Source organism: Orcinus orca, chromosome 1, assembly GCF_937001465.1.
Source record: "Orcinus orca chromosome 1, mOrcOrc1.1, whole genome shotgun sequence".
NCBI classification, from domain to species: Eukaryota; Metazoa; Chordata; class Mammalia; order Artiodactyla; family Delphinidae; genus Orcinus; species Orcinus orca.
Window position 1 is genome coordinate 107,055,176 of NC_064559.1, and position 19,654 is coordinate 107,074,829.

At 38.9% G+C, this 19,654-nt stretch overlaps 1 protein-coding gene across 2 annotated transcripts in view; it reads left to right on the forward strand.

Annotated features, from left to right (window-relative positions):
* The window catches only part of NOTCH2 (notch receptor 2), a 178,058-nt gene that overhangs the window by 42,837 nt on the left and 115,567 nt on the right, over positions 1-19,654 (forward strand). For both annotated transcript variants that reach the window (XM_004263258.4, XM_033436698.2), the window contains exon 2: positions 11,767-11,848. In XM_004263258.4, the coding sequence (XP_004263306.2) occupies positions 11,767-11,848 (82 nt within the window). The remainder of the gene's footprint in view (positions 1-11,766; positions 11,849-19,654) is intronic.

The following is a 19,654-nucleotide window of genomic DNA, read 5'->3' on the forward strand; positions in this document are numbered from 1 at the left end:
GATATTCTGGGTATGAGCCTACAGTTTAGAACCTTTTGAGCTCTTGGGTTTAGACGGTTCTCGGTGATGTGTGAAGGAAGTTTGAATTGAATATTGTCCACAGGTGAATAGGGTTTACTTTTGGCTGAAGATATAGAACCTCAGTGACCCAGATAATAATATAGAAATGACCCAAATGTTAGGAACTGAGCCTGTGCAAACCCTGACTTCAGAACATTTAGTGCGACTTTGTATAAATATTCAGACTGGGCTTCCCTGGTGGCGCAGTGGTTGCGGGTCTGCCTGCTGATGCAGGGGACGCGGTTTCGTGACCCGGTCTGGGAGGATCCCGCATGCCTCAGAGCGGCTGGGCCCGTGAGCCATGGCCGCTGAGCCTGCGCGTCCAGAGCCTGTGCTCTGCAGCGGGAGAGGCCGCAACAGTGAGAGGCCCGTGTACTGCAAAAAAAAAAAAAAAAAAAAAAGATTCAGACCTTCTATCATCCATTAGCGTAATACACTGATTATGGTGTTCCAGTGACTTGATTCTTAGGAGTAACATTTACTGTTACCAGCCAACGATTTAAAAAAATCCTTCCTGTGGGGAAGGATGCCTATGGGGAAATCTGAAGTTGTTCCCTGGGTTTTCCCCATTTGGTTTTGGGAAGTTTCCATGATTTTATATAATAACATGTAACAATTTAGATTTTTCCATTTTCACTTTCGACATAATTTTGTCCCTTATTCTTTCTTTTTAGGGTCTACCTCTAAATTAACAAACAGTAGAAATTGTCTACTCCATTTACAAAGCATTCTGAACAATTTAAGCTAAAGGAACACTTTGTTTTTTTTGGGTGGGTATCAAGAAAATTATATATATTTATAAAATTCTTTTCCGGCAAGGGTACTTAAAAGCATGTATTTGAAATTAAGGGTTTTTTGAAAAATGAAGCTGTGCTTAACAAAATAGTCTTTTAAAAATTTTACAAAGGGAGTGTTTACTAAAAGCACAGGAAATTGGTGACAGGCAGAGTTTGTCTCTGATAATAGAACAGATAGAGACCATAGAACAGAACAGATAATAGAAGATATAAGACAATGGAATAATACTTCAGACTGGCCTTTTATGACCACTAAGTAGTACAGAAATATATAGTCCTTTGTGTGGAGAATAATTCAACTCCAAATATGATATAACTTCTTACCCTCTGTTGGGTTTTATTACACTAAGATCCTGACCCTTTTGGACATGAAAACCTTGTAACTATTTTGGTCAGTGTCATTTTACAAAGGGTTAGATACTTACAGTGAAGAAATACATTGGAGCTATTTTGGACCATATTGGTGCTTATTGTTTTGTGGATGTGTGTCAGTGTATCTACCCATGGGGAAAATGGTACTGTAGAATAAAAGCATACTATCACTCTAAGACACTGATGAAAGAAATTAAAGATGATACAAACAGATGGAGAGATATACCATGTTCTTGGATTGGAAGAATCAACATTGTGAAAATGACTATACTATCCAAAGCAATCTACAGATTCAGTGCAATCCCTATCAAACTACCAAGGGCATTTTTCCCAGAACTAGAACAAAAAATTTCACAATTTGTATGGAAACAAAGACCCTGAATAGCCAAAGCAATCTTGAGAAAGAAAAACAGAGCTGGAGGAATCAGGCTCCCTGACTTCAGACTATACTACAAAGCTACAGTAATCAAGACAGTATGGTACTGGCACAAAAAACAGAAATATAGATCAATGGAACAGGATAGAAAGCCCAGAGATAAACCCATGCACATATGGTCACCTTATTTTTGATGAAGGAGGCAAGAATATACAATGGAGAAAAGACAGCCTCTTCAATAAGTGGTGCTGGGAAAACTGGACAGCTACATGTAAAAGAATGAAATGAGAACACTCCCTAACACCATACACAAAAATAAACTCAAAATGGATTAAAGACCTAAATATTAGGCCAGTCACTATCAAACTCTTAGAAGAAAACATAGGCAGAACACTCTATGACATAAATCACAGCAAGATCCTTTTTGACCCACCTCCTAGAGTAATGGAAATAAAAACAAAAATGAACAAATGGGACTAATGAAACTTAAAAGCTTTTGCACAGCAAAGGAAACCATAAACAAGACCAAAAGACAACCCTCAGAATGGGAGAAAATATTTGCAAATGAAGCAACTGACAAAGGATTAATCTCCAAAAGTTACAACCAGCTCATGCAGCTCAATAACAAAAAATCAAACAACCCAATCCAAAAATGGGCAGAAGACCTAAATAGACATTTCTCCAAAGAAGATATACAGATTGCCAACAAACACAAAGAATGCTCAACATCATTCATCATTAGAGAAACACAAATCAAAACTTCAATGAAGTATCACCTCACACCAGTCAGAATAACCATCATCAAAAAATCTACAAACAATAAATGCTGGAGAGGGTGTGGAGAAAAGGGAACCCTGTTGAGCACTGTTGATGGGAATGTAAATTGTTACAGCCACTATGGAGAACAGTACAAAAAATCTACAAACAATAAATGCTGGAGAGGGTGTGGAGAAAAGGGAACCCTGTTGAGCACTGTTGATGGGAATGTAAATTGTTACAGCCACTATGGAGAACAGTATGGAGGTTGCTTAAAAAACTAAAAATAGGGCTTCCCTGGTGGCGCAGTGGTTGAGAGTCTGCCTGCCGATGCAGGGGACAAGTGTTCGTGCCCCAGTCAGGGAAGATCCCACATGCCGCGGAGCGGCTGGGCCCGTGAGCCATGGCCGCTGAGCCTGCGCGTCTGGAGCCTGTGCTCCGCAACGAGAGAGGCCACAACAGTGAGAGGCCCACGTTCCGCAAAAAAAAAAAAAAAAAACTAAAAATAGAACTACCAGATTACCCAGCAATCCCACTACTGAGCATATACCCAGAGAAAACCATAATTGAAAAAGAGTCATGTACCACAAAGTTCATTGAGGCTCTATTTACAATAGCCAGGACATGGAACCAACCTAAGTGTCCATCAACAGATGAATGGATAAAGAAGATGTGGCACATATATATAATGGAATATTACTCAGCCATAAAAAGAAATGAAATTGCGTTATGTGTAGTGAGGTGGTTGGACCTAGAGTCTGTCATACAGAGTGAAGTAAAGTCAGAAAGAGAAAAACAAATACTGTATGCTAACACATATATATGGAATCTAAAAAAAATAAGAAAAAAAAGGTCATGAAGAACCTAGGGGCAGGATGGGAATAATTTGCAGGCGTAGAGAATGGACTTGAGGACACGGGGAGGGGGAAGGGTAAGCTGGGACAAAGTGAGAGAGTGGCATGGACATATGTACACTACCAAATGTAAAATAGATAGCTAGTGGGAAGCAGCCACATAGCACAGGGAGATCAGCTCGGTGCTTTGTGACCACCTAGAGGGGTGGGATAGGGAGGGTGAGAGGGAGGGAGACGCAAGAGGGAAGAGATATGGGGATATATGTATGTGTATAGCTGATTCACTTTGTTATAAAGCAGAAACTAACACACCGTTGTAAAGCAATTATACTCCAATAAAGATGTTTAAAAAAAAAAAAGCATACTATCTTAGCTTAGCATTCACTTGGAATTTTTATGCCTGTTTTCTGCATTTGCCGTTTAGATGTAAATTATTTGGCTTCCGTTCAAACCATTTAAATCAATTCTTACCATAATACACATGGCTTAAGATTCACGGGGGAGGGTGTTTCTCTATTCATGCAAATTTTAAGATAGGAACTTCCAAAGATGTTTTAGGTTTGTGAATATTAAAAAGTATGGTTCCACTTTCTCAACTTTTCATCCCTGTTAAAGGCCAGGAAATTTGCACCATTTTTTCCTCCATATTTTACTTTTCTACTCCTTACACAGTATGATACCAGAATTATTAGGCACAGTCACATTTGAGTATCCCCATGCTTATTAAAATTGGAGCCTTGGAATATTTTAAACACATAAACCGATTGTTGAGTTTGTTAAAGGGTTTTGTCAAAATTAGAGATAGTTAGTTCATTGAATATTTTATGAATATTGAGTATACCTGCTGCGTTCCAGGCACTGTTCTAGGTCCTGGTTATACAAAGATGAGCCAATCATGGTCACTGCCTTTAGGGAATTTGCTCAGAGGTAGAGAGAAATTGGTGAGCCTGTATTTATAATGCATCTGCTCAAGATGTAAGGGGAGTACAAGGAGGGACATGTAAATCAGACTGGAGGGTCTCTGAGGGCTTCTTAAGGAAGGTAATGCTTTATTCGTGAATTGAAATATAAGTAGGAGTTAGCAAGATGGAGAAGGAAGAAAGGGAGGGGAAGTATTTTCCAGGTGGAAGAATGTGTGTGTAGAGATGATTATTAACAAATTGGTCACGTGATTTATAAGTATATGTGTATTTTTCATATCTTGCATTTCATATGGAAGAGGAAGTCCATTTTCATCCCCAAAACTAAGAAATTAAAATTTAACTCATAAGTAAATTTTTTCTGCAGTCTTTAAAAATACAGCAAAATAAAAGAAAAAGAAAAAAACACAGTGCATAATATATGTTAACATAGTACAGCAAATGTGCCAAATTTTGTTTTTTGCAATAAATCCAACATTATAAAATAGGACAAAAATTGGAATTTTTAAAATGAAAGATTACTATGGATTCACCAACTCACTGGGATGAATATCTTTATAAAACTAAAAATGCTATTAATAATTAAAAAAATACCCTTATGTTATTTGTAAATTCAGTTTTTTGTTGGTTATATTTTCTTAAATCAAGGCATTCCTGCTTTTGAAAAGTAGTAATATTTTGCTATGAATCTTATAGCTTAAGCCTTAATTTCTGTGGATCTGGTATTATCATCTCTTAAGTAGAAAACAAATGTTCTATTAGATGATACCTTTAAGGGGCATAGAAATCCTCCGAACGCTATCAGGAAAATAAAATTAATATCTCCCTTGTTTCATTTATGTGCCTTTTAATCAAGGCAGATTTCAAGGAGGAAGACAGATGTTTCTCCATTTTGTTTTTCTTTAAATGTACTACTTGGGATTTGAAGCTTCTGCACTTCTTCTGTTTGTTTGGATTTTTTTTTTTTTTCCATGGCTTAATCCCAAAAAATGGAATAAAAAATTTAGCGAAAGCTTTGTTGTTTGAAATTGCAGGGTGCTGCGAGACTTATTGCAAATCCCTGATGTCTCCCTGTCTGCCCTCAATTCTCCTATTTTTGGTAATAATGCAAGCAGTCATTTTAGAAAACTTTGCTTTGTTCATTTTACTGAGCCTCTTCCAGCACCATGTGCCTGAAGCAATAGCAGCCGGCCACAGCCAAGGTCCTAGGGCATAAACTCAGACTTCATCTTTCTCAAATGCTGCTACTTGAAATTTGCATAAACGTTGAAAAGAAGATTAAAGGGGCCCTCTATGCCTCCTCTTCACATATTTTAGGAACCCCAGCCATTCAAGGCATTAAAATGTCTTTTGAGTCATCAGGGGACGTAAAAGCGCAAACAGATGCCATCCTGCAGACAGAGGGAGCAGGATATGAAAAAAATCATGTGAGACAGACAACAGAGGCTTATTTGAAGAGGCTGCAAAGCAACAAGTAATGCCAATTTAAAACGATTACATGTTAATGCAACAAGTGAAACACGTTTGAAGGCTGCTCAGATTACACCGGCTGGGGTGCAGACTTAATTACTCATGTTAGAGATTCCTAAAACAAAGGGAGGTTTTTAAACCAGTGATATGTAGCTGGCATGATACTGAAAAGCCCTGGAAAACCTAGGTAAATGCCTAGAGGAAGTTTTAAGGACAATTCCATTAAGTCTGGAGATCTTGGGCCTGTCCCTAAATGGGCAAATTCCTTAGGCACTGGAACTGGTAAAAATCAATGACAGTTTATTCTGTTGTTTGCAGTATTTATATACAAATGAGGCTGATAAACTTTACTAGAACCTTGTCTGGACTGAGTTATACTCACTGCTCAACAACAAAGGTTTGTGTTGTATTTCTTAAAGGTTCTTTCTGGAGTGATTCTGAAATTGATATGGAGAGAGTCTGCTAAAGGTATACAGTAAAAACAATTTTTATTTTACTCCTATTTATCTTAGAGTCATTTGGGTTGGTCATTTTCTGTCTGTCCCTGTTCCTAACTTCCCTAGATTGTGTGTACCATGAGAATAGGAATTGTTCGTTTTGTCCCTGTTTGCTTTTCATGCAGTGCTAGGTGAGGGCCATGCTCAGAGTAGTCGTTCAACAAGTAGCAAAAGCACCATGTTAACACTGAATGACATTTTTGCTCATATATAGTGTTACTTTACCTTTCATGAATCACTTCTCCCTATGCTTGCAGTGCTATACCTTTTTTTTTTTTGAGCAGTGAGTGACTTTTTTTGTAGTAGTTCAGGATATCTTTTACTAGACCTTTATTGGTGGCAACTGGGAAGAATTTATTCCATTTATTGATATGTCCTAAATTGCTTAGGGCTCTTCTATTTTTCCAGATTTCTCAGTTTGTTAAACTGGGGTTTGATTGATATAACAAGTTCCTCTAAAGCCACCATTTATCATGGAATCAATTACAAAGAATTTAAGTACCTACTATGTGAGCAGTCCTTTTTTGAGCTCTTACTATGTGTCAGGCATTGTTCTAGGCTCTTTAAATGTATTAATTTGGTTCATTCTTGCCAGGGCTCTGAGAGAGATTATTTTGTACATGAAGAAGTGAAAGTACAAAGAGGATACAGAGATAGACAGTAAACGGTGGGGCTGGAATTCCAACTGAGATCCTGATTTCAGCGTTTATGCTTTCAATCACTAAACTATATTGCCTCAAATATACAGAAGAGAAGAAATGGTTTCTATCATCTAGGAACTTAAAAGTGTAAAAGCAGAGAGAGTTAGGAGACAGTACAGAATTAAATGCTAAATTGTGAGTTATGAGTGTTACAAGGGTAGGGGTTGGCCTGTGAGGACAGAACCGTTCAGGGGAAGCTTTGTGGGCCAGGCAGAAGGTGAGCTGGGCCTGGGAGGAAGGAGCAGAATGTAGATAGTAAAGGGGAAGTGGCAATCAGAGGAAGCTGAGATACTAGTGGAGGCAAGGAACTGAGTTCACAATGGTCTGTTCAAGCAAGAGGCTGCATTCAAAGCGGTTCGAGGTGAAATGCTGGGTGCATAATGTAGGCTGCGATCTTGAAGGCCAGGGTGAGGGCTTCGACTGGAAGAAGGAAGGAATGACTCGTCCCTGGAAGAAAAAGTGCCAAGCTTGGCTCTGTACCTACCGAAGGTACTGCATCCACCTCTCAACTGGTTCTTCTGAAGCCAAGCTGAGAATAAGTTCTGAAAACTGAGTAAGAACTGAAAGCCACTGCAGATTAGCGAGTGGTGGACTGACCCTTGTAACATTGTCATTCTGGGAGGTTAGATGGGATTAGAATAAAGTCCTTACCATTTGCGGGGGAGCTGAGAAAATGAGTGGCTTTGGCCTAGTCTAAAATGGGGTGACTTTCATAAGCTTATATAAGAAAGGAAGAAAAGCCTTCACACACTGGAACATTTAACAGTCTTGACTTTTCTCAAACACAGATCTGGTTGTGTTGCCTTCCTTGCTTAGAGCAGCCCAGTAGTTCATGCTCACCCTTAGAGTAGAAGCCGTAATCTAACCCCTGTCTGCCTTCCTTGCTGTTTCCTATTACCCTCCCTGTTGTTTAATAATTTCTAGCCATACAGACATGGAATACCAGTCTCATTCCCTCTCCAGGCCTTTACGCTTGCTGTTTGCTCTGCTTGGGATCACTGTTTCCCTATATCTTCATGATTCTTGTTCATTTAAGTCTTAGCTCAAAGGAAACCACCTGAGAGAGGCCTTTCCTAGTCACTTTATCTAAAGTAGGTCCCTACACCTCCAGCCTTCCTGATTACATTGTATCCCATAACTGGGTTCTGTTTCCAATAGAATCTATCACTTAACCGCTGTGAGATAATAAATAAATTTACTTATTCATTATCTGTCTTTCCCTAGTAGAAATAAGGTTCATGAGGACAGGGACTTTATTATGTTAACCATGGTTTCCCTGACATCAGGGCCTGCACCTCACATAGTAGATGCTCTGTAAGTACTTTTTTTTTTTTAATGAATTTGGCTGCTCCCTGAGGCTTGTGGGATCTTAGTTCCCCGACCAGGGATTGAACCCGTGCCCTCGGCAGTGAAAGTGTGGAGTGCTAACCCCTGGACCTCTGGGGAATTCCATCTGTAAGTATATTTCTGAGTATTGGAAGACTAGTCCCCAAATATGCAGTAGAGAAAATGTGTGAAAATTGGAAATATTCTAGATATTGTGTCACATTGCCAAGTGATGGAGTGATGAAATTGGAATCCACTGCTTCTTTTCGTTTTTGCCCTTTTTGGGGGCAGGGGGCACGTACATATATGAGACTGATATTCGTCAGCCAGCATTTATTGAGTAACCTCTGTAGCTTAAGATGAAAATTCGGGAAAAAGTCACTCCTTTTGTGAGTGACCGGTTTCTCTGAGTCTATTAGAACATCAGTTTAATGTCTAACTGATATGATGGAACTTTTTTTACTTTACAAATATAAAGCTGCTTTTAATTTTATTGTTAAATTGAAGTGTTTTACGTTGGGAAAAAAGTAAATTGAATTTTGAAATGAGATCTTTCCCAGCCTCGCTGTCATGGTTTTTAGTCATCAAAGTTTTAACTTCTATATTTATGACAAATAATTACAGTATTCATTTAGAAATAGCCTCTGAGCAAAGTTGTGAGTCTCAAATTTTACTTGGTTGTCGTTGCTGTTATTCTTCCAGGCAATACATTGTCGTCTACATCATCCAGGGCTTCTGGTGGATTATGTAGTCTCAGGGGATTCCTTAAAGTGGACCACCGTGCCTTGGTACAGGAGTTGTGTCCAAGTGTGGCTCCTCAGAGTCACAGCATCAGCATCACCTGGGAACTTGTTAGGCATGCACATTCCCAGGCCCCCTTTAGACTGACTCACTCAGAAACCGGGGTGGCGGGGGGTGGAGTCCAGCAATCTGTGTTTTAACAAGCCCTCCAGATGATTCTGACACACACTAAAGTTTGAGAACCGTGGCTTAGTAAATGTTAAAGGTTCAAGGTAGCATGATCCTACGGATTAGCCAAACGGCATTAATAATTAGCCTTGTGAGCCTACCTCCTTTTTGGTCCCTGAATTTGATTGGTTCACTAGGGCTAGGCTGTGAAGTTATTTTCTAGATTGATTGCCACATATTGACTTTAGGTTGTTTGTATTTCTCTGCACTTGTCACTGTAATGATTTTCCGAGATGCTTAATAGGAACAGACTGTGATTTTTTTTTTTTTTTGCACCCATGGCTTTCTGAGTCATGGGTGGCTGGCTTCTTTTGTCCTTCTGGATAGATTTCTCTAGGTACCAGGCATGCCATTCATCTACTTTTAATGAGGGAGTTGTCACTGTTGGATCACAGGGGATCCTTCAGCAGCATTTAGTTTACCCCAGTTTGGTTTACAGGTTGGGAAATTGAGCCCCCATGAGGTTGTGCTTTTCTTGCAGTAGTGCAGCTAGTTTGTGGTAGATCCAGGGTTTCAGGACTCCTGACTCCCTCCACTGCCCCAGGATTCCTGCAGGGGGAGGCCAGAGCTGTGGCTTGCTCTGGGCCTGCGGGACATTCCTTTCCTATTTAAAGAAAAAAGCAAATAGAAAAAAAGTCAGGAAGTTCTCATTGAAACTAATAAAAGTGTCTAAAGAATAAAAAAATCAGTTTGAGAACTTTGGTATGGAGGAAATAACCTGACATTAACTGTTTTAATTATAGTTGTTGCATTGGGCTTATCAGTGTGGGAAGAGGGAGCATTTGAGCCCTACAGGGAAGTGGGATATGGACAACAAGATGACCCTCTTCCTGAATATGCCTGCGCAGGCTGCAGCCTAGTGACTGCTTGTGTGATACCAATAGCTGTCATGGAGACGGGGCTGGACTCAGTAAGGCCCAGCAGTGTCACAGCTAGTGCTATGGAGGAATGCCCCATGAGGAGGCCTCTTAACCTCCTTGGCCTTCACTTTCTAATATGTGGGTATAATAATACCTGTTTTGCCCATCTTGAGAAGAAAAATGTCAGATGGTGGGAAGCAGTGTATTACTGTAGTTAAGAGCACAGACTCTCTCATGAGATCCAGACTCCCTAGGTTCAAATTCTGGTTCTTTCACTCACTGTTGTGACAATAGGCGGGTCACTTATCCTTTCTGTAGGATGGGTTTAATGAAATTAACTACTTCATAGGGTTGTTGGGAAGACTGAATTAGTCTGTGTAAAGGGCTTAGAACAATACCTGGTATTTAGTAAGTGCTATGTGTTAGCTGCTTTTGTTATCACTAGTTTTTAAAAATATTATCTTAAGAGCTGAGATTTTTGTAAACATTCTCAAAGGGTTTCATCACTTGATAACAGTACTGGGCAAATAGAAGGCTCTTATGCAGTAGTTGTTAATGGAGGAGCTGTTCTAACATCCAGCTTGTGCCTGGGCCCTGCTGTGAGAAGAAGCTGGTTTTAATGCCCCGGAAGGGCAGACCTAGAGCCTCTGATATTGCAGTTTATTCATAGAGTGGTACTCACAGAGGAAACTCAAAAGTGGAGACTTCTCGGTTTTGCTTTCAGGTATTTATACACGAACCATCCTAGGAGATGAAGATCTTAATAATCTTCCAGAAAAAGTTCATGGACTTCAATTTTGATTTTTATTGTTTGACAAGTTTTCTTTCTGTCTTGCCCTTCCACTTGTTATTAGTATTCTTGATAAGCATTTTGGTGATGAAAATGCCAACTCTAAAAGCTAAACAATCAAGGTACTGTAATTATCCAGCAAACGAGGCTTTGGGTGGCCTTCCTCCTCTTCTGGCTGAAATCAATGAAAGTTTCTACTATTGCTGTTTATTTCTGGGTAGTCTGCTTTTGGGAGGGATTAAGATGATGAAGTACCTTTTTATTAAAGGGACTAGGGTTCAAGAATTTGAGAATTATTGTTTTATTTATAGATATAAAATTAACTTCTCATTTTTTTGCTTTAATCCCCCCTCCTCTACAATCTCAATTTATAGTCTACTCCCCATCTTTGTGTGAGCCCCTTAAAGTTAGAGATTATGTTTTATTCATTTCTCTATGAATTCCATTTCCCCTTTTTCCTCTGGATCCTAATGTAGTGTCTGGTACACACTAGGCTCTCAAATACAGTTTGTTGAATGAATATTATTGATGTTTCTGATTATTTCTTGAAGTGGCCTGTTTTGAAACTTCACCTGAGGCTTAAGTAATTCATTAATATCATGGTGACCTAGTATCTACCCAGGTCTTCCTAAATATTCATTGATGAATCCTTACATTGCTCATCTGAAGTATCCAAATCCCAAGATGCTCATGGCATATCATGGATAGTATAGCTTTAATTTTCTTAGTATCATTGGGAAATAGGGATGTAACAGCCAGAGAGATAGAGGCACAGAGAATTAAGAGTATCATTCCGGACCACAGAACAGTTATCATGGGAAGAGACTCTTGGGATGAGCTTCTGTACTTCTATGACTGCAGGAGCCAAAAGATAAAAAGATGATTAAAACTCTAAAGGGAAACCTAAATCAAGTTGGATATGGGAATGAATGTTGACCCAGATTGGATGCTGTTTCTCTGATGTCTGAGGGTTATGACTAGTGACTTATTTCTAACGTGTATTTGTTTTTGTTTTTAGCATTGCAATGTCGGGACGGCTATGAGCCCTGTGTAAATGAAGGAATATGTGTTACCTACCACAATGGTACAGGGTACTGCAAGTAAGTTTTTCTCTGTTTTTTTCCTTCTTTATGTATTTTATTTTTCCTCAATAGGAAATTGGACAAGATTTGGTAATACTGCTCTATTTTTAATACTTCTGTGAAATGTTACTGGTTCTCTAACTTTTCTGATGTAGTTTTTGTGGGGGATGAGGATGTGGATGTCAGGTAAATGGTTAATAAGAACTTACTGTCTTATCTTTTTCATCATGAAAAAGACTTTCAGTGAGTAGCTAGTTAAATATAGTGAGTACATTCTTTTACATTTTCAGTTTAAGGCAAAGCCTCAGAATTGCTTCTCAACGTGTTAGCTGTGATCTTGTTTTAAAGTCAAACCAAATAGATGTTAACTTTAATTCTGCCTACTGTAAGTAAATACTATGTGAAATACTAAGTAAAGCCATGTGAAACTTTTATCTAATATAAAAAATCAATTCTGAAAGAGAGACTGTGAGAGAAGATGCACACATGCTTGTAGGGATGGGGTGGGGAGCAGGGGCTGTGGCTGAACGTCATTATATAGGTTTAAAAGAATAAGGATGAGGAGTAGATAGGACTGGGGGTTTAGACTAGTCCTCAGGAGCATTTCTTTTCTTTCTCTCTGATCATCCTCTAGTGTAGCCATACTTTTTGTTTGAGGAAACCTGTGAGGTAATCTCATAAATTGCTTCTCTAGGTTGCCTATGGATAATTTTTTTCCCTCTTCAACCTCAATTGAAAATTTTTGATAGGAACATGTTTCCATTCTATTTCTTTAATGGAAAATAAGATTTGGCAATATAACATTTATCTTCTTTAACACTTTTATGGGATATATTTGTTCTTTGCTTTGGTAGAAGTATTTGCTTGCTAAGCATTTTTTAAAAAATTAATTAATTTATTTTGGGCTGCATTGGGTCTTCGTTGCTGTGCACAGGCTTTCTCTAGTTGCGGCGAGCGGGGGCTACTCTTCGTTGCGGTGTGGGGGCTTCTCTTGTGGAGCACAGGCTCTAGGCACGTGGGCTTCAGTAGTTGTAGCACGTGGGCTTCAGTAGTTGTAGCATGTAGGCTCAGTAGTTGTGGCTCGCGGGCTCTAGAGCGCAGGCTCAGTAGTTGTGGCGCACGGGCTTAGTTGCTCCGCGGAATGTGTGATCTTCCCGGACACAGGGCTCAAACCTGTGTCCCCTGCATTGGCAGGCAGATTCTTAACCACTGTGCCACCAGGGAAGCCCTTGATAAGCATTTGAAGTGAGTTTATCCAACATGGGTTTGTTTCTTTTCTGGATATTTAACTGAAAACCATAACTATGATAATGACATTTTTCCAATCAAGTCTATTCTGACAACAGGATCTAAGTTCTTTAATGTTATGAACGAGAATTTTCCAAGTCAGAAAAAATTTTCTTCACCAAAGTGAAAATATTTTAAGCTGTGATGACAGTAAAGCTTAACAATAGGTTGTTTGGATTGGAATAAATATAACACTGGAAGTGAAATTTTTTATGTAACTGATTATGGGCTGTTCACTTAGTTTTTCTAGCTGGGAAAAAAAATCCAACCAAAAACATGTGATGTAGTCTCCTCTAAGAATGGAAACACAACTGGAGATAATAAGGAAAGGAACTTGGTACCTTAGAATTGGCCACTGAAATCTTGTTAATCTCTTTGGCATCTGGTTTGGCATCTTAGTTACCTGCTTTATTCTATTATTTATCTCTCTCGTGGTAGTTAACCCATTATACTATGATCATTTGTTGATGTGTTGGTTTCTCCCACTAGAGTGTGAAGTCCTGGTCTTGTGTGCTTTTGCACAGTTAATGCCTAGTACAGTGCCTGGTATGTAACTAGCGCTCAACGATATGTTTCTTGAACCAAAAGTGCTCAGTAGATATCACTCACATGTCTTTAAATCTGTTTGTCTTAAATAAGTAGAAACTGTCCTTTCCTCTGAGAATTTTGTTGGCTTCATGTAGCATTCAGGATGGTAGTACTACACAGAGAGGCAATTTAGTTCTATTTAGAGATAATTCAACTTGGTGACTTATGCAGGGAGAATTTCAAATACGTTCTAAGTGTTGGCCTACATATTTGTGGTCTGACATGGGGAACGAGGGCTGTAGAGGAGACCAATCTCTGAGCACTTACCAGGAATGGACACTAAGGGACATTGCGGGGAGAAAACAGATTTGTGAGCTGTTAGTCTCAGACTCTGCAACCAAGGTGAGAGAGACAAAGTGGACCCTAGTTTTTGGAAGAAGCATTGCTGGGAAACAGGGAACTCACTTTGTGATTGACAGAAATGGAGCTGCCTGAATTCTGTCCCTGGATACTTGTTAATTATTGATGGGGTGGGTTGCTTATGGATATAGTTCTGGATTTAGTCCTGGACATCCCTCAGATGTCTTCCAACCCTGTTGTGAGGGAAACAAGCTTCTAGAGAAAAGGAGAGTAAGGGAATAAAATGGGCAAGGCCATCTTTTCGGGAGACCGATGTGAACAACAAACCTTGTAAAAAGAGAATGTTTCTCTCCTTCAATAAAAGTAATGTTAGCATCTTCAGGAGTATCAGTGTCTACATAAGTGGACACAGGAAAAGCAAGAACAATATCAGGGAAGCCAAATCAGTCGTCCTACAGTGCCATGCCAGCCAACCTCCACAGAACATTAAGAAAAATTTAAGTAAAAGTACCATTTATTTAGCAGACCTTTCAGTATATCTTCACCAGCTTTGCTTTTTTTCCCTGGGGAAAGAAGTTACTCCAGCTTGCTCAGTAAATACTGTTTTCACAAAATGGTAAGAAATATTAGAACACTTAGAAGGTTTATAAAAATTACATCAGGTATGCAGGACATATGATTGTCTTTTTATCCGTGAGATTGCTTAGTGGATTAGGAAAAGAAAGCTGAGGCCAAATTTTTTTTACTGGGGTGGATGGGTAGGAGTTAATGAAAAATGTTTTAAAGTAGAAGGTATCTGACTGTCTCTTTAAAGAGCATAATGTTATTGATTCAGCTAAATTATAATGGTTGTTTATGGAAGTTATAGAAATCCTTGATAAGATCACATTGACAGATGAGGATAAGTACTTTTAAAGGTTAGTTTTGTACACAGCTCAACTGTTTTTTCTAACTGTTAAGAGTCTAAGGACTCTATCAGTCTGTGATTAGATTGGGAGCCAGACAAGGAGAAACGGTGTAATCTTGCATAAAACTCAATTATTGCTCCTAAATAGTTGTTGTCATATCTTAATAAAGCCCTCTCACTACAGAGAGATAAGGTATTTCATTCTCTCGCTTGTCCTACTGGGAGGTGTAAATATATAATTAAATTTGGCTGTCATTAATCACTTTCAAGTTGTTTTCTCAGGCTTTCAAATATAAACCATTCCAAATCCCACTTTGATTAAAAATCGTGGGCAACTCAAGTTCACTAGAATGTTGGGGGTGGGTGAGGTTATGATTTGTAAAATTCACAAAATGTGTATTTTTAAGGACGCATTTATCATAGTTATTTAAAGTCCTTGTTTGCCAGTTCTTTAACATCTGGGTTGTCTTTGGACATGTTTCCATAAACAGCTCTTTAACTCGACTGTGGGTACAGTTTCCCTTTACTTCATGTTTATGGTAGTTTTTATTGTTTTCTGGACATTGTGAGTGATGCATTTTAAACTTTATCTTCTACTAAAGAATGTTACTGGCAGAGCACCTTGATGCTATTTGGGCTGTGCTATGGGGGGGTCTGTTTTGCTCTTAGTCTGGTGGTGCGTCTTGGTCTAGACTTGGGCTTTAGATATAATCCTTACTCCCAAGGTATGACCCCTCAGTGGGTTCAGTGAAAAGCGTGAGGTTTTTACCATATTCTGGGGTGTATCCCAAGCCCCTCTAATTTGGTAGGATTTAAAGTAAAACCTCTGACTCCCTGGAACCATGCTCAGCTTTTCAGCCTTCCAGCTCTTGCTTTCCATTGTGTTCCTAAATATCATCTTGTTGTGGAGTTATATTACATATTTTCAGGCTACCTCCTCTGTGGTTCTGTTTTTTCCAGGATTTCTCCTCCTCAAATTTCAGCTACTTTGACAATTCTAGACACCTTTGACTCTTTAGCTCAGTAAGACTTGCATTCTCTGCTTGCTTTCTGTTTCTCTTGTGCTTCACGAACTGGGGAATACTCTTCAGGGAAAAAGGTGTATAAGTGCATGTTTCATATACGTAGTTTGTTTTTTCCTTCGAGGCTCATATCCCTTCTAATTTCTGCCCGCTTTGATTGCTCTCTGGTACCTTTAATATTTTGTCTGGAGTTTATAATTATTATGAACGGGTGAGTTGATCTAAGTTACTCTGCCATTACTTTTAATGGTAAGAATTATAATCTTAAAGGAGTCTTTCAAAGTTTTCTACATACCACTTAGGAGGTAACTAGCACAATATTTGTTAAACAGTGGAAAGTCAGCATGAGCTATATAGGCTCCTGTGGATAGGTGATTGCATTTGAGAATCTGTACTTTTTGCCAAAGTATCTAACTAGAAACTACATTTTTTTTTTTTTTTTTTTCGGTACGCGGGCCTCTCACTGTTGTGGCCTCTCCCGTTGCGGAGCACAGGCTCCGGACGCGCAGGCCCAACGGCCATGGCTCACGGGCCCAGCCGCTCCGCGGCATGTGGGATCCTCCCGGACAGGGGCACGAACCCGTGTCCCCTGCATTGGCAGGCGGACTCTCAACCAGTGTGCCACCAGGGAAGCCTTTAAAGTAAATTATTATAAATAGAAAATTTTATAACATATAACTGTGTCACATTTTACCTAAAATTTATCTATTAGGTGTAAGAAACGTTAAACTTTAACAACTAACAATTTTCCTTGCCAGGATTAGAGAGTAGTGTTGGTGGTCCAGGCCTCCAAAAGCCATCCAAGAAAACTGAAGCCATCGCCTTCTTTGTCCTCTTGATAAGTTTCTGTATAGTTGCGAGAGAACAGAGATACTCAGAATCTTCCAGAGCCTTGCTTATAGTAGAGGATGCGTTATTAATGTTTGTGTTGTGGCCATACTGCCCTAGAAAGGCATTTTCAAAAGTCATGACTGACTCAGCATTTTCCCCTTTCACTCACCTTGTTGGTGAGTGCTGTTCAGGGGCAGTATCAGATCAAAGAAATGCACTGGGAAAAATATCAACTGTTAAACCACTTTCTCTTTTTCTGCTGAAACTGGTTCTGCCAGCAAGGTTCCTTCAGCTGAGATAAATAATACTTTAAGGCAATAGTTCAAAAATCAAAATGAATGCAAAAATTATGATTAAAAATATCCAAATTTTTAAAAAAGATAAAATCAGTCCTGCTGATTTTTTTTTTTTTTTGTGCCACACTCCTGTATGGTTCAGTCTGGCACTGGTGAGTGGATTAAGGCATCTGGAAGAGCCCTGCTTGGTGACATGGAGAGGACAGGTTTCTATGCCAGATAGACTTGAATTTGAGCCCTAAATCCTGTCAGTAATTGGATCTTTGGCAAGCTGAAGAATGTTATGCTAGCTAATATTTATTAATCACTTAATTACATACTAGGCTGTGTGCTCAATTAAGCTCTTTACGGGTATTATTTTAGTCCTCATGTAAGGTAGAGAGTCTTGATATCCCTGTTTTACCAATGAGTGTATGGAAACTCAGAAGGGTTAAGTTATTTGCCCAAGATCACGTAACTCTTAAGTATCTGACCTGAGATGTGCTCTTTGAAAATCTGCTTTTGCTCTGAGTCTCAGTTTGCTTATTAGTAAAATGGGACAAAATTACCTATTTTAAAGTGGTATTTCAAACAGGACCTTCTGAAAAGGAAGTGTGGAACATTAGAAAGTATATAAAAGGTAGATTTTCAGATCAGGGTTATGATTAAAACTCTATATATAGTTCCTGATTTTAAAGTAGAGACATAGGTAGGCCTGGGCAGCTCATAATACTACATAATACTAGAGTATTGAACTTGCTTGTAGCTACATGAGTGTACGTGGGCCAGGCTTGGCTAATGCTGCAATTCTGAGAAGTGGCCTTGCACTTGAAAGTTCAGTGTAATTAATGCAGATGAAATATAAGAAGAGAGCAGTGAAGGTGGGGGTAGAGGATATTGTGTACTAAAATGCTTTTTAGTAGAGAAAACTAAACTTAAAAACTTGAAACATCTCCCTTCTTTTTCCTAATGGAAGATGAGCAAGTCCAGGCAGATTTTATGCACCTGTGAAACTGAGACAGGTTAAATTCTACAACTTCTGATACACGGTGCTGTCAGTACAGAAGTCACAGGTTGTTAAACATAGTGCCTTATACTTGCATTGCGAGTTATAGATGTATAGATAGATGTATGTCCTGTGAGGCTTTCCTTGTTTAGGACTTGGGGTCTGGACCCTTTAACAGTACTAAGCTATTCTTCTTATTAACACTTATGTCCTTGAAAGCTCCTTTAACAAATATGTTGTGTCCCTGAGGAATTTTTCATAAAAGAAGTCTTGATGAATAGCTTCTTATCAATATATAACAACAGAATTCTCATGTTCTTTTCAGCTGATTTTTATTCTTAGGTTGGAAGCTTTATAAACTTCAGTGTTAGGTAGAGAAGTAGGAGGAGGTGGTTCTTAGGCTCTGCCTGTATCCTTTTGCCTGTCTTGGGTCACTGCCAGTAAGTTAAAGCAACTAATTTTGGCCCGCAAACCTGGCATGAATAGATAGGAGTTTAGCGAGGCTTCTTTCAACACCATCCCCAGGTTAACCATAATCCTAAGTGAAGTTTCTTTCTCATTGTTCCATTGTGGCATGTCAGCACCATTAATTTCGTATAGTAATTCCTTTATCCCCTTTTTTCTTGTGACTAAGCAGGATGAGAAACATTTCTCTTTCTCGATCTGGAGTAATTAATTAAATCCTTCATTTAAAATTTGGCTATCTGTCTTTCATCAGGGCTAGCAAGATTGAATACAAAGGGGTTGAATAAGTCAGAATGTGATAAAAATGTAATTATCTAAAAATTTCCAAGTGCTTTTTTCTCTGTTAAGCTAGCATAAATGTGTGGGCGTGATGGGGGTTTTCATTAAGTCCTCTTCTCAGCACCCTGTTGCTAGGAATTTTGTAGGTAGAAATGAAGTTTAGTGTTTCTTCCACCCCATCATGTGAGAGTGTGTGTGTGTGTGTGTGTGTGTGTGTGTGTTTTGTTTGTGTGTGTTTGTGTTATGTGAGTGTTTTGTTTTCATATTTGTCTTAGTTGTGTTTTATTTTACATCTCGATGTAAGGTAATTTACAATTTGTCTGGGGCTTCCCAAAGTTTTCTATATCCTATTTATCCATCATCAATAATCTTCACTAGCACTTCATCCTCTGTGTCCAAAAATATATTACTGACTCTTATACTGATGCCTTCAGCCTTCCCTTATTAATGCAGTTATCTTCTGTTTAAAATGTTCTTCTCCTAAACAGTCTCCTACTTGGATGTTTATGAAAAGGTCTTTACGAAAAGAAAGTGAAAGCAAAGACTAATAAAGGCATTATTTAAGTAACAGGTGTATTACTCAGGAAACACATCCAAATGGAACATTATATCCATTTCTTTTCTGCATATAAGTATGAGGAGAAGGTAGGGTGTTAATAAGAAAAGAGCTTGATTAGACCTTATGTAGAATAGTAGCATTTAGGGCACTTGAGTCTGTATAGATTCAGTAAATTTCCTGCAGTTACTATATGTATAGTCCTGAACTCTGAAAGTAAGACTCTGAGGCACTTTAGGATCCTCACTCTTTGTCTCAGTCTGCACAGACCAGGTGGCTTAACCAACAGACATTTATTTTCACAGTTC